General features: G+C 50.6%; 1 protein-coding gene across 1 annotated transcript in view; it reads right to left on the minus strand.

Annotated features, from left to right (window-relative positions):
* The window catches only part of LOC139250663 (zinc finger protein 474-like), a 57,850-nt gene that overhangs the window by 23,265 nt on the left and 19,884 nt on the right, over positions 1–14,701 (minus strand). The window contains exon 5 of the mRNA XM_070873156.1: positions 443–623. Coding sequence (XP_070729257.1) covers positions 443–623 — 181 coding nt within the window. The remainder of the gene's footprint in view (positions 1–442; positions 624–14,701) is intronic.

The following is a 14,701-nucleotide window of genomic DNA, read 5'->3' on the forward strand; positions in this document are numbered from 1 at the left end:
TCAACAGCAGAAGAGCTGAGGCAGGGGCGGAGGTGGACAATGTAATGGAGGTGGAAAAAGGCGGTTTTAGTTATGTAGCAGATTTGTGGATGGAAACTTATTTCAGGGTCAAATATGTTACCTAGGTTGCAAACAGTCTTGTTCACCCTCAGATTGATGCTAAGGAGAGGGATAGAGTCAGTGGTTAGGGAACGCAGTTTGTGGCAGGGACCAAAGATAATGGCTTCGGTCTTCCCAATATTTAATTGGAGAAAATTTCTGCTTATCCAGTACTGGATGTCGGACAAGCAATCTGACAATTTAGATACCAAGCAGGGGTCAAGAGAAGTGGTGGAGAGTTAGAGCTGAGTGTCGTCAGCGTAGATGTGGAAACTGACGCCGTGTTTTTGGATATCGCCAAAACAACAGAAACATTAAAGAATTACATCTAATATGCACCTACCGCTGATAGACCTGACTTCAGGTTTCCTGGGTTCAGGCCTCCTGAGATGCCTTGGAAGCTTATCATTTTCAATGTGCCATTTTTTCAAACACTGGGGCTCATGGATACTTATAGATGTGGTTCCATACTCTCGGCCACAAAGGTAGCACACAATTGTTCTTGGGCGGCTGACTGCTGGTGGCTAGAGACAATTATTAAGTTTTAGTCATTTAATTCTAACAATAAAAGATACTGCATAATGCACTTGTTATAAAGCAATTTAGAACACTAGCCTAGAATTGAGCTAGAATGGGTAGCAATGTTGAGAGTGCTGTACTATACTTGCATACCTCACATTTCACAATCTAAACAAAACTGCCAGAAGGCAAAAACCAAGCTCAGATCATCAGATGGACTATTTAACAGATCCAATTGTGTACTTAGGGAGACTCATCAATATTGTGGTAGAAACACATTATGGCTGAAATTGCCTCTTTTAGCAACAGCCGTTGGTGGCTACGGGAACCACTAACAGGGCGCATAATAGATTTTGCCCGGGCGCGGCGAGAAAATCGCCCGGCACGGAATTGGGCAGTGGTTTACAGAGGCACTACAAAGGAGCACCCTGCTTGGCGGCGTGCGGTGATGATGACGTCATCGCCGTGCACATTGTCCCCTTAATGCCTCGGAAGTGAACTTGCCCCACGCAACCTACCTTAGTGCCTGCCAAATTGCAGTTGGGAACTGGATGCGCCAACGCTATTTAAAGGCGTCATCTTGCAACGTTTTTTGTCGGTCATTACTTATTTATGGTTTGCAACAGTTAGTCAGTGTAGCTGGTGGACCGATAGCAGTGATCTTTTCCTCAACCATTGTTTAGCCTCCTACCTTTTCACGGCACTTTTGACATTGTACTATTTCTGTCGCTTCAGGCGGCTTGTGTTGGCAGCCGACTTCACCTTCAGAGGATGTTTCGCCGAAGACAATGGTGCTGCCAATTGCAGAGGGAAAGGCATTGAGAGAGGGAGAGAGAAAAGGGAGAAGGAGCACCACAGGGAGAGACCCCTGGAGAGGCCTGTGAAGCATGCCACATGGAGAGGCACAGGGAGAGGGAAAGGGAAAGGGATAGGCACCGAGAACCACATCCAACACCACAGGGAGAAGCACATCAAGATGTTGCCAGAGGAAGAAGGTGCCACAGGGATGGCAACAGAAGGCCTTACTCTCCCAGGGTATTGCATCAGCAGTTCTCCTACATTAATTTCACTGAGGAGCAGTGTCTGCAAAGGCTGCATTTCCAGAAGAACGTGCTCACAGAGCGCTGTCATCTGCTGCAACAAGACCTCGATCCTCACACCAGGGTGAGGATGGCTCTCTCAGTGGCAGTCAAGATCACAATCACTCTCAATTTCTACACCAATGGATCTTTCCAGTGAGCAACAGGAAACATCACCAACATCTCCCAGTTAGGCATCTATTACTCTGTACAGAAGAGACTACATCTCCTTCCCCATGAGCAGAGAGAAGCAGCATGAATGTGCATGTGGCTTTGCCAGGATAGCGGACTTCCCCATGGCGCAGGGTGCCATTGACTGCATCCACGTCGCTTTGAGGGCACTACAGCACAATCCAGAGATTTTCTGTAACCACAAAGACTACCATTCACTGAATGTACAATTGGTATGTGACCAGACATGCAGAATAATGACCGTCAATGCCCGCTATCCTAGCAGCAGCCACAATGCCTTCATCCTGTGCCAGACTGGTGTGCCAGCTCTGTTCCAGCCCCCAAATGAAGCTCGCGACTGGCTGCTCAGAGACAAGGGCTATCTGCTCTCCACCTGGCTCATGACTCCCCTCTGCAACCTCAACACTCCTGGTCAGCACTCGTACAATGTGAGCCATGTTGCAACTAGGAATATCATTGAGCAGACCATCGCACTGCTGAAGCAACAGTTCCACTGCCTTGACCACTCGGGAGGAGTCCTGCAGTACTCGCCTGAGTGGGTGTCCCTATTCGTCGTTGTCTACTGCATGCTACACAACTTGGCCATCATGACGACACAGCCATTGCCAACAGACATGGACGTACCACCTCAGGAGGAGGAGCAGGACCAGGAGGAGGACCAGGAGGAGCAACAGCAGGAAGATAAGGAGCAGCAGAAGCCGCGACGGGTAAGGCAGCGAGTCTATCGCAATCCTGCAAGGGAGATCCACGACCGTCTCATCAGAGATCGTTTCCACTCATTTCCATCCCACTTCCAAGATCCTGTGGACATCCCCATCATCACATTAATTTGCCCTTTCATACAAAATCCCCAACACTGAAATGAGAGACAACAGCAAACATTAAACATTCTAATCACCATTTATGAAACAACAATAAAATCTATCACTGTGTATTTAATTATCACCTTTGTGCATTTCCTTATTGTCATATATGTGGTCTTGTATTTACTCTGTACAGCCACCAGGGGGGGCTCATTCCCCCGAGTCCCAAGGGATCCCATAATCCCTTGGGAACACAGGTATTTAAGAAGGCTTCACAGGTTGGAGAGGAACTCTGGAGACCTGCAATAAAAGACTAAGGTCACGCTTTACTTTGAGCTCACAGTGTTCAGTCTGACTCCTTCTCCATACCCAACACTTATATCCCCTTTTTTGATGACCTATTCTACAACTTATCTGCAGTATATCCCCTGTGGTTACAGTATGGCTGGAAGAAGGCTGCTGTGTGTCAGGGCCAGAGACTACAGATGGCCTTATAGGACGCCCTTGACCAGCTCTGGGACTGGAAAGCACGGCTGCAGACTGCACCATCTCAGGCTGAGACAGGCCTGAGACAGGCCAAGTGCAATGGCAAAGTGGCAGTAGTGGGATCAGGAATGCTGTCATCCTGAGAGAGGACAGCAAATTCCTGCTCTACTAACCCAATGCCACTCTCCCGAGGCAGCACCTCAGCATCCCCACCAATCTGATGGAGCACAGATTACTGGGCTGCTGTGACACCATGTGATCCCTGGTCGACTGTGGTGGACCCAATAGCGATGGCAGCAATCAGGGCTTGCGTGGCATGCAGCTGAGACTGCATGACATCACCAAGATGTTGCGTGGTATTAAGCTGAGACTGCATTAGAGCAGTCTGAGCATCCATGCGAGCAATCACTGACTATTGCAGCACCAAAACATTGCATTGCTTCCGCCTGTGCCACGACGGAAGTTGCCACATTGCCCATGACACGCGTCAAGAGGTCTGGATCCGCACGGTCTGTCTGGGAGTCCACCATTTTCTGAACACTGGCAATGATGGGCTCCATGCTGTGCACAGAGCTGTCTGTAATGCAGGAAGTGGACTCTTCCATGCTCCTTACCCATCATCATAGGCTGTCCCATGGAAACGAAGAAGATTTGCTTCCACTTCTGACGTGAGTTCTGTAAAGTCCTGTCCCCTCAGTACAGATTCACACAAGGCATGTAGTGAAGTCAAGGTCACTCTGGACCTGCACCTTTATTTCACAGCTCTGGAATGCTGCACTTTCCTGAGACCTGTCCTTATATACCTGTCTCTTGCAAGTGCACCCCTGGTGGTAAGGTATGCTGGTGTTTACAGGTCAGATCTTATTACAGTCATGTATAGCATGTTAGGATACAGTTATATATAATAATCTAAGATACATGACATCACCCTCCCCCAAGGTCTTATTGTCTTTTATAGGTTCAGTCTCTCAGGTGGTCTACACTCTCGTGTGGAGCGTCTGAGTTGTGGTTCAGTTGTTTGCCTTGGTGTCTGTTTTTCTTTGGGTATGGTTGCTGGTATCTCGCCTGGGCTGTCTGTTTCGATTGGTGTGATTGTTGTTGACTCGCCTGGGCTGTCTGTTGGGATTGCTCTTTCCTCAGGTTGTTCCCTCTGTCTGTCCACCAGGTGTGGTGCGAGTTCCACATTGTAATCTGCCTCTGGTTCCGCAGTGTTGTTGGTAAATCTGCTTTTGACTTGGTCTACATGCCTCCGGCAGGTTTAGCCATTGTCCATTTGTACTACCAGTAGCCTGTATCCTTCCTTGCCCGGTACTGTCCCTGCAAGCCATTTGGGACCCCTGCCATCGATTAGTACAAACACTTTGTCCCCTATCTCATTCCATCTCCCCCTCGAATTTCTGTCATGGTACTCAGTCAGCTTATGGCGCTTTGCCTCAATGATTTTGTGCATGTCTGGGAGGATTAATGAGAGCCTTGTTTTTAAAGTCCTTTTCATCAACAGTTGCGCGGGGGGGATCCCAGTCAGTGAGTGCGGACGAGATCTGTATGCCAGCAGCAGTCGCGACAGGCGACCCTGCAGCGTGGGACCTTGGATTTTAAGCATGCCTTGTTTAATGATTTGCACTGCTCTCTCCACCTGGCCATTGGAGGCCGGCTTGAACGGTCTTGACGTGATTTATGCCATGGTCAATTATAAAGTCTTGGAATTCTGCGCTGGTGAAGCACGGACCATTGTCACTGACCAATAAGTCAGGGATTCCGTGCGTTGCAAACATGGTTGCGAGTCTCTCCACAGTGGTGGAGGTTGTGCTCGAGTTTAAAATGGTGCAGTCGATCCACTTTGAAAATGCATCCACAACTACAAGGAACATTTTGCCCATGAATGAGCCCGCATAGTCTACGTGCACCCGCAACCACAGTTTGGTAGGCCAGGGCCAGGGGCTCAGTGGAGCCTCCCTGGGGGCATTGCTGAGTTGGGTACAAATGGTGCACCTTCGGATGCAGAGCTCCAAGTCCGCGTCAATACCAGGCCACCAGACGTGGGATCTGGCTATGGCCTTCATGAGAACGATCCCCGGGTGCTCGCAGTGAAGCTCCCGGACAAATGCCTCTCTGTCTCGCAGAGGCATGACTACTCGGCTGCCGCACATCAGGCAGTCTGCTTGTAGTGATAGCTCATGCATGTGCCTGTGAAAGGGTTTTAATTCCTCAGGGCAGGCATCGCGAGCCTCTGCCCAGTCACCGGTTAGGACACATCTTTTTACTAAGGATAACGTGGGGTCGCTGGCTGTCCAGGCTCTGATTTGGCGAGCCGTCATGGGCGAACCTGTGGACTCAAAGGCATTGATTGCCATGACTATCTCACAGTCCTGTTCGTCAGACCCTTCCGTGGTCGCCAGGTGTAGCCTGCTGAGCGCGTCGGCACAGTTGTCTGTGCCTGGTCTGTGCCTTATGGTACAGTCGTAGGACGCCAGCATGAGTGCCCACCGTTGAATTCGCGCCGAGGCGTTGGCGTTTATTGCCTTGCTCTCGGATAGGAGGGACGTGAGGGGCTTGTGGTCGGTTTATAACACGAACTTGGCCCTGAAAAGGTATTGGTGCATCTTTTTGACACCGTACACGCACGCGACTGCCTCCTTCTCTACCATTCCGTGCCCGCGCTCCGCCCGCGAAAGTGACCTGGAGGCATAAGCTATGGGTTGTAATTTGCCCGCACTATTGACATGTTGCAAAATGCACCCGACCCCATATGCTGACTCATCGCATGTGAGAACTAGCTTTTTACCTGGGTCAAAGAAAGTCAAAACACTGTTGGAACACAGAAGGTTGCGTGCCTTATTGAAGGTGCGTTCCTGGGCGTCCCCCCAAAACCAATCACACCCCTTCCTGAGTAGCACGTGGAGAGGCTCCAGCAGCATGATTAAGTTCTGCATAAAGTTCCCAAAGTAATTGAGTAGCCCGAGAAAGGCACGCAGTTCTGAGACATTCCGGGGCCTGGGTGCCAGGAGAATTGCTTCTATTTTGGACTCTGTTGGGCGAATTCCATCAGCGGCAATCCTTCTGCCCAAAAATTCAACCTCGGGTGCGAGAAGCAGGCACTTGGATTTCTTGACTCGTAGGCCTACCCGATCCAACCGCTTTAGTACTTCCTCCAAATTATGGAGATGGGAGTCGGTGTCCCTGCCCGTGATAAGTATGTCGTCTTGAAATACAACTGCCCCGGGATGGACTTGAGCAGGCTCTCCATGTTGCGCTGGAATATGGCAACTGCCGACCTGATGCCGAATGGGCATCGATTGTACATGAAAAGGCCTCGATGTGTGTTGATGGTGGTGAGTAGCTTGGATTCCTCAGTCAATTCTTGCATCATATACGCAGATGTGAGGTCTAATTTTGAGAAAAGTTTACCTCCAGCCAATGTGGCAAATAAGTCCTCTGCTCTGGGCAGCGGGTACTGGTTCTATAGGGAGACTCTGTTTATGGCAGATTTGTAGTCCCCACAGATTCGTACGGATCCATCAGGCTTCATGACTGGGATGATGGGACTTGCCCAGTCGCTAAATTCCGCAGGTGATATAATGCCTTCCCACAGAAGCCTGTCTACTTCGTGTTCAATCTTTTCCCTCATCACATTGGGTACAGCTCTGGCCTTGCGATGGACCGGTCTAGCATCCTGTGTAATGTAGATTTTGACTTTGGCCCCTTTGAAAGTGCCCACACCTGGCTGAAAGAGATGCTCAAATCGCTTTATAACTGTTGAGCAGGATGTCTGTTCCTCTAATGACATGGCATGGACATCATCCCATTTCCAGTTTAGTTTTGCCAGCCAGCTTCTCCCCAGCAGTTCTGCGGGGTCTCTGGGGACAATCCACAGGGGAAGTCGGTTCACTGTCCCTTTGTGTGTGACAGAGAGCATGGCGCTGCCGAGGACTGGTACGATTTCTTTGGTATAGGTCCTTAGTTTGATGTCGACCCTTGTGAGTTTTGGTCTGTCTCTTTTATGCGGCCACAGTTGTTCAAATTGTTGAGGGCCCATGAGAGATTGACTCGCTCCCGTATCCAGCTCCATGTTGACAGATATCCCGTTGAGTAGGACCCTCATCATTATAGGAGGCGTCCTGTTGTAGGAGCAGCGGCCATTGATCGTGTTGACCCGCTGTACATTGGTGTCCGGGTACTGTCCCCACCATCTTCTGATCTGCTTTCCGACCCATCCGATTCATATACCAGCCGAGCTGTCGTTTTTTTGCACATGCGGGCCAAATGCCCTGTATATTCACAATTTCTGCAAACAGCCTGCTGAAATCGACATCCCCTTGACGAGTGCCCACCCCCACACCTCCAGCACAGACTGCTTGCAAAGAATGAGCTGCATCTGGCTGATCTCTCTTGAGCTTCTCTCAGTTTGTAGTTGATTGCTCGCATTGTGGGTTGATGAGGTGTGAACGGCCGTTCCTGTGGCCCTTGATGGCTTCTGTCTGCTGTCGAGAGCCTGTTCTCCCAGTTTTGTCTGTGTGTGGGGGAGCAGCTTGTTTAGTGCTGTGAACCTCTTCTTCCGAGATTTCATTAGTTGTCGTACCTGCATTGTAAATCAACCTCATTTCTTCTTCCCCTACCAAGAATGTCTGTGCAACCAGTGCTGCTGTCTCTCAGGTCAGGTTCTTGGTCTCTATGAGCTTTCGGAATATGCCTGCGTGGCCCATTCCTTCAATGAAAAAGTCTCTCAACATTTCTCTCCTCAGTTCATCGGAGAACTCACATAAACTAGCCAACCTCCGAAGTTCCGCCACGAAGTCGGGTATGCTCTGACCCACACAGCGTCTGTAGTTGTAGAACCTGTGTCTGGCCATGTGTAGGCTGCTCGCTGGCTTCAGGTGGTCTCTTACCAGTGTGCTCAATTCTTCAAACGACTCGCTTGCTGGTTTCTCGGGTGCCAACAGATCCTTCATTAAAGCGTATGTTTTCGAGCCACAGCTGGTCAAGAGATGGGCTCTTCTCTTGTCTGCCTTATCGTCGCCTAATCAGTCTTTGGTTCCAAAGCTTTGCTGGAGCCTTTCTTTAAAGTCCTCCCAATTGTCTCCCACAAATGTACTTTTCATCTGATCCGTTGTTCGCCATTCTGTGAATTCTGTAATCCCGTAACTCGTCGCCACTGTAAAGTCCTGTCCCCTCAGTACCGATTCACACAAGTTATGTAGTGAAGTCAAGGTCATTCTGGACCTGCATCTTTATTTCACAGCTCTGGAATGCTGCACTTGCCTGAGACCTGTCCTTATATACCTGTCTCTTGCAAGTGCACCTCTGGTGGTAAGGTATGCTGGTGGTTACAGGTCATATCTTATTACAGTCATGTATAGCATGTTAGGATACAGTTATATATAATAATGTAAGATACATGACAAGTTCTTTGGTGACTGAACAGTCCAATATGAGAGCCACAGACTCTGTCACAGGTGGGACAGACAGTCATTGAAGGAAGGGGTAGCTGGGACTGGTTTGCCGCACGCTCCTTCTGCTGCCTGCTCTCGGTGTTCAGACTATAAGTGCTCAACGTCCTCCCGGATGCACTTTCTCCACTTAGGGCGGTCTTTGGCCAGGAACTCCCAGATGTCAGTGGTGATGTCGTACTTTATCAGGGAGGCTTTGAGCGTGTCCTTGTAACGTTTCCGCTGCCCACCTTTAGCTCGTTTGCCATGAAGGAGCTCCGCATAGAGCACTTGTTTTCGGAGTCTCGTGTCTGGCATGTGGACAATGTGCCTGCCCAGCAAAGCTGATTGAGTGTGGTCAGTGCTTCAAGCTGGGGATGTTAGCCTGGACGAGGACACCGATGTTGGTGCGCCTGTCCTCCCAGGGAATTTGCAGGATCTTGCGGAGACATCGCTGGTGATATATCTCCAGTGATTTGAAGTGTCTTCTGTACATCGTCCATGCCTGTGAGCCATACAGGAGGGTGGATATTACTACAGCCTTGTAGAACATGAGCTTGGTGGTCGATTTGAGGGCCTGGTCTTCGAACACTCTTTTCCTCAGGCGGCCGAAGGCTGCACTGGCGCACTGGAGGCGGTGTTGAATCTCCGCATCAATGTCTGCCCTTGTTGATAATAGGCTCCCGAGATATAGGGAATAGTCCACGTTGTCGAGGGCCGCGCCGTGGATCTTGATGACTGCGGGGGGGGCAATGCTCTGCGGCAAGGACAGGCTGGTGGAGGACCTTTGTCTTATGGATGTTTAGTGTAAGGCTCATGCTTGCAATATGCCTCAGTAAATACATCGACTATATCCTGGAATTCAGCCTCAGAATGTGCGCAGATGCAGGCGTTGTCCGCTTACTGTAGCTCAACGACAGAGGTTGGGGTGATCTTGGACCTGGCCTGGAGGCAGTGCGGGTGAAACAGCTTCCCACTGTTTCTGTAATTTAGTTGCACTCCAGCGGGGAGCTTGTTGACTGCGAAGTGGAGCAGGGCAGCGAGGAAGATTGAGAAGAGAGTTGGAGCGATGACGCAGCCCCCGGTTCAGACGTGGAGTTTGTCTATAATGGATCCATTGATAAGAATCACGGCCTGCATGTCGTCATGGAAAAGACGAAGGATGTTGACAAACTTTTGGGGGCATCCGAAACGGAGGACGACGCTCCATAGTCCCTCAAGATTGACAGTGTCAAAGGCCTTTGTGAGGTCGAAAAAGGCCAAGTAGAAGGGTTGGCGCTGCTCTCTGCATTTTTTCTGCAGCTGTCGCGCTGCAAAGATCATGTCCGTTGATCCCATAGGGGATGGAATCCGCACTGTGACACTAAGAGGAGCTCCTCGGCCACAGGGAGAAGACGGTTGAGGAGAACTCTAGCGACAACTTTCCCAGGGGCTAATAGCAGGGAGATTCCCCTGTAGTTGCCACAGTCGGACTTGTCCCCTTTTTTAAAGATGGTCATCATCACTGCATCCCTGAGATCTCCCGACATGCTCTCCTCCCTCCAGATGAGAGAGCTGAGGTCATGTATCCGCGCCAACATACTTTGCCTCTCCACCATACTTTAGCAGGGATTCCATCTGCTCCCGTAGCCTTGTTATTCTTGAGCTGTTTTATGGCTTTTCCTCCATCATGCAACGTTGGGGTTTCACTGAGGTGGTGGCGGGTTGCATGCTGCTGGATGGAGTTGAGAACACTCAAGATAAAGGCAGAATCTCGATTGAGGAGATCTTCGAAGTGTTTCTTCCAGCTTCGGTATCCTTGATGAGTGTTTCCCCGTTCTTGGCCAGGAGTGGGGTGGGGCCTTGGGAGTTTGGACCATAGATGGCCTTGACTGCAATGAAGAATTCTCACATATCGTGGCTGTCGGCCAGTTGTTGTATCTCCTGTGCTTTTTTCATCCACCACCTGTTCTTTAGGTCCCAGGTTTTTTGTTGGATCTCAACCTTGAGCCATCTGTAATGTTGCTTTGCTGCTCCCGAGTTAGGTTGTTGCTTGAGGCTCAGAAATGCTCTGCGCTCACCATCTATTAGTTCTTGGATCTCCTGATCATTTTCATCAAACCATTCATTGTGTTTTCTGGTTGAGTGACCAAGTGTCTCTTCACAGGCACTGGTTATGGAAGCCTGGAGGGCAGACCAAGCGCTGTGGGCATTCAGCATCTCAGTGTCATCAAGGCACGCCTGATTAGCTGTGAGCCGCTGGCTATATAGTGCTCTCTTAGCTAGGTCTTTAAGTGCCCCGGCACTGACTTTTTTGCGGCACGGCTTCTGCTGTCCCCTCTACATTGGGGCTATGTTAATGTCAATGATGGATTGGATTAGGTGGTAGTCCGCCAGCAGTCATCAGCTCCTGTCATAGCGCGGGTGATACGCACATCCTTGCAATCCCTGGCTCAGACGATGACATAGTCGAGCAGGTGCCAGTGTTTGGAGCAAGGGTGTTGCCACGATGCCTTGTATTTGTCCCTCTGGCGGAACAGGATGTTGGTGATGAGGAGTTCATGTTCTATACATTTTGTCAGGAGTAGGGTACAGCTGGAGTTGGCTTTCTCTACCCACTCTCTACCAATCACACCTCCCCAGAGGGCTGCGACTTTGCTGACCCTGGCGTTGAAATCACCTAGGAGGATCAAATTGTCACCCGTGGGGATGCGGGACAGGGATATTTTGAGGTTGGAATAAAAACCCTCTTTAGTCTCATCCGTTGCATCGAGTATTGGGGCATATGCACTGTGGCACATTGGTACCGGGATAGGGCGAGTCAAAGAATCATGAGGCGTTCGCTAACCCCGCAGGGGGAGTCTTTGAGGTGGTCTACCAGCTCATTTTTGATGGTGAAGCCAACTCCGCGAAGGCAGCGTTCTTTCTCTGGTTTTCCTTTCCAGAAAAAATGTAACCTCCACCTCGTTCCTTGAGCTGGCCTTCCTCTGCCCACCGGGTCTTACTTAGGGCAGCTATGTCGATGTCAAAGCCTCTAAGTTCCCGGGCAACTATGGCGGTGCGGCATTCTGGCCTGTTGCTGTTGGAATTGTCCATGAGGGTCCTGACGTTCCAATTCCCAAATTTCATGTTAACGAAGCTTTAAGAGTCCTTTTAGCGTGGGGTGGCCGCTGCACTCCGGCAACCACACGGGCTTAACTGAGCAAGGTCTTGGTCCAGTGGCAAGGGGATCCAAGGCGACTGGAGACCAGGCACTGCTGTATGAGCCTAATTGCCGATGGCGAGATGTTGGCCGCAAGCTCGGCGCCGAGTAGCGGCCTTGATGGTAGGTGGCCCGAGGCTTGGTTGGGGGCAGGCATTAGGAAGGTCAGCTGTCTGCTGGAGTTCCGAGGGATGTTTTAAAAGATTCTTCCAAAGTTTTCCAAAGTTATTTAAAGTTTCTCCAAAGGTTTCAGAGAAATAATTCTCCAAGTTGTTTAAAAGTTTAAAAGTTTTCCAAAATTGTTTAAAAAGTTTCTCAAGTTGCTTAATAGTTTAAAAGTTTTGCCAAATTGTTTAATAAGTTTCTCAACTTGATTAAAAGTTTAAAAGTAGATTAAAAGTAGATTAAAAGTAGATTAAAAGTTGATTAAAAATCTAAAATGTAAGTCAGTAGTAGGTTACTCCTCTGGCACTGCTCCATGGGCGCCGCCAGCCCTCTGTTCTCCTGGGCCGGCCCTGGAGTCCCTTCGGCCAGTTAACCGCCGGTATCGGAGTTCCTTTGGCTGGTTAAACACCAGCCATGGAGTCCCTTCGGCCAACTCAAAGCCGGCCTTGTCAGCAATCCCGGAGTCCCGGCGGCCCAATCTGTGGAGACGAAAGCAGCTGGATGTAGTTTCCTGTGTTGACCTGGGGAGTCAGTAAGACCCTGAGGTCGGTGAGTCAGGAGGTCGGCGAAAAGGTAGGCCCTGTGCTGTCGGCGAGTCAGGAGTTCGTTGACCGGGAGTTCGGAGGCCTCGGAGGACCCGCTGTAATCCCTGGCCGAAAGGACTGCTTCCCATCTGCTGGACCCCCTGCAATCCCGGGCCGAATAGCCCTCCCACTCCTGCTGCTCACCGGTGTGCAATTCAATACCACTGGCGACAGGTTCTCGGGCATCCTTGCCATTGCACCTATCATGTCGCAGCTCATGGCCATCACCCTTTCTTTGAATGTCTTCCCATCAAAGTCCTCATCTGAGTCCTGTGAAGCAGAACTCACGTGCGAACTTGCCCTCCGGGGAGATGGCTCCCATGCTTCCCTTTCCCCTGCTGCAGTCCACTAGGCCTCGGTGAATCACCCAGTGCATACCCGTGTCCTAAATGATCCTCTAATGACAACGTAGTGACAGTATCTGAGCTGGTGCCTGCAGTGAGAGAAGCAGTGATGCAATGCTTGGCTCCTTTTCCTCCTTCATCTCCTCATCCTGCTCCCTCTCCCCCTCTTCTTCACCATTGTGACTGGGTTGGGGGGGGCTCAGGCACAGGCTGCTCATCTGCTGGCTCATTATCTGAAAGCATAAATGGCACAAGAGTCGGGTTAAGGTGAAAGCAGGGGGGCAGAAATGGAGTAAGGCAGGCAGACAAAATGAGGAGCTGGGAAGTGACAAGACATCCTGCTTTAATGGGAATGTGGCATGAGAAAAGGGGATAAAGATACCATTGTTGCCCCCAGCGGGCTCGACATCTCCGGTGGCCATGAGGTCATAAGAATATTAGAAATAGGAGTAGAAGTAGGCCACCTGGCCCCTTAGGCCTGCTCCGCCATTTAATAAGATCATGGCTGATCTGATCATGGACTCAGCTCCACTTCCCTGCCAGCTCCCCATAATCCTTTATTCCCTTATCGCTCAAAAATCTGTCTATCTCTGCCTTAAATATATTCAAAGACCCAGCCTCCACAGCTCTATAGGGCAGAGAATTTCATAGATTTACAACCCTCTGAGAGAAGAAATTCCTTATCTCAGTTTTAAATGGGCGGCCCCTTATTCTGAGACATTGGGCCCAAGTTTCCACAGGATAAAAAACGGGCACCCCTCCGAGCTGGGCGCCCGTTTTTCGCGCCTAAAACGGCGCCAGAAAAAAAACGCGTTATTCTCGAACGCTTTGCAGCTCCTTGTCTGTTTGGCACGGCGCCCAGGGGGGTGGAGCCTACATTCGCGCCGATTTTGTAAGTGGGAGGGGGCGGGTACTATTTAAATTAGTTTTTTTCCTGCCGGCAACGCTGCGCGTGCGCGTTGGAGCGCTCGCGCATGCTCAGTGTGAAAAAAAACATTGGCACTCGGCCATTTTTGTAGTTCTTTGTAGCTGTTTAATTTTTGAACATTTTTTAATAAAATCACATTGCCATCAGCACATCAGCACTGAGGCTTCCCTTCTCACTGTCTCCTTCCCCTCCCTCCCCTCCACGGCAACAAGCCGCTGTCTCCTTCCCCTCCCTCCCCTCCACGGCAACAAGCCGCTGTCTCCTTCCCCTCCCTCCCCTCCACGGCAACAAGCCGCTGTCTCCTTCCCCTCCCTCCCCTCCTCTGCGTGGCAACAAGCCGCTGTCTCCTTCCCCTCCCTCCCCTCCTCTGCGTGGCAACAAGCCGCTGTCTCCTTCCCCTCCCTCCCCTCTCTCCACGGCAACAAGCCGCTGTCTCCTTCCCCTCCCTCCCCTCCTCTGCGCGGCAACAAGCCGCTGTCTCCTTCCCCCCACTCCCCTCCCTCCACGGCAACAAGCCGCTGTCTCCTTCCCCTCCCTCCCCTCCACAACAACAAACCGCTTTCTCCTCCCCCCCCCACTCCCGCTCAGCAGCACGAACGGCTTTCTCCCTCCCCCCCCCCCCGCTCAGCGGCACGAACGGCTTTCTCTCCCCGCCCCACCCCCGCCTCCCGCTCAGCGGCACGAACGGCTGCAGAATTCTCCCTGCCTGAAGCACTTTCACACAGGTAGGAAGATGGTTTATTTAATCTTTTCTTTGCTTATAAATTTTTATTCAGGTTGGATTTATTTGTATAATATTTGTATAAGTATAAATAAGGATTTATTATAGAATTTAATGACTTCCCTTCCCCCCCCCCCCACCCCCCCACCTCGTTCTGGACGCCTAATTTGTAAC

This window comes from Pristiophorus japonicus, chromosome 1, assembly GCF_044704955.1.
Source record: "Pristiophorus japonicus isolate sPriJap1 chromosome 1, sPriJap1.hap1, whole genome shotgun sequence".
Taxonomy (NCBI): Eukaryota; Metazoa; Chordata; class Chondrichthyes; family Pristiophoridae; genus Pristiophorus; species Pristiophorus japonicus.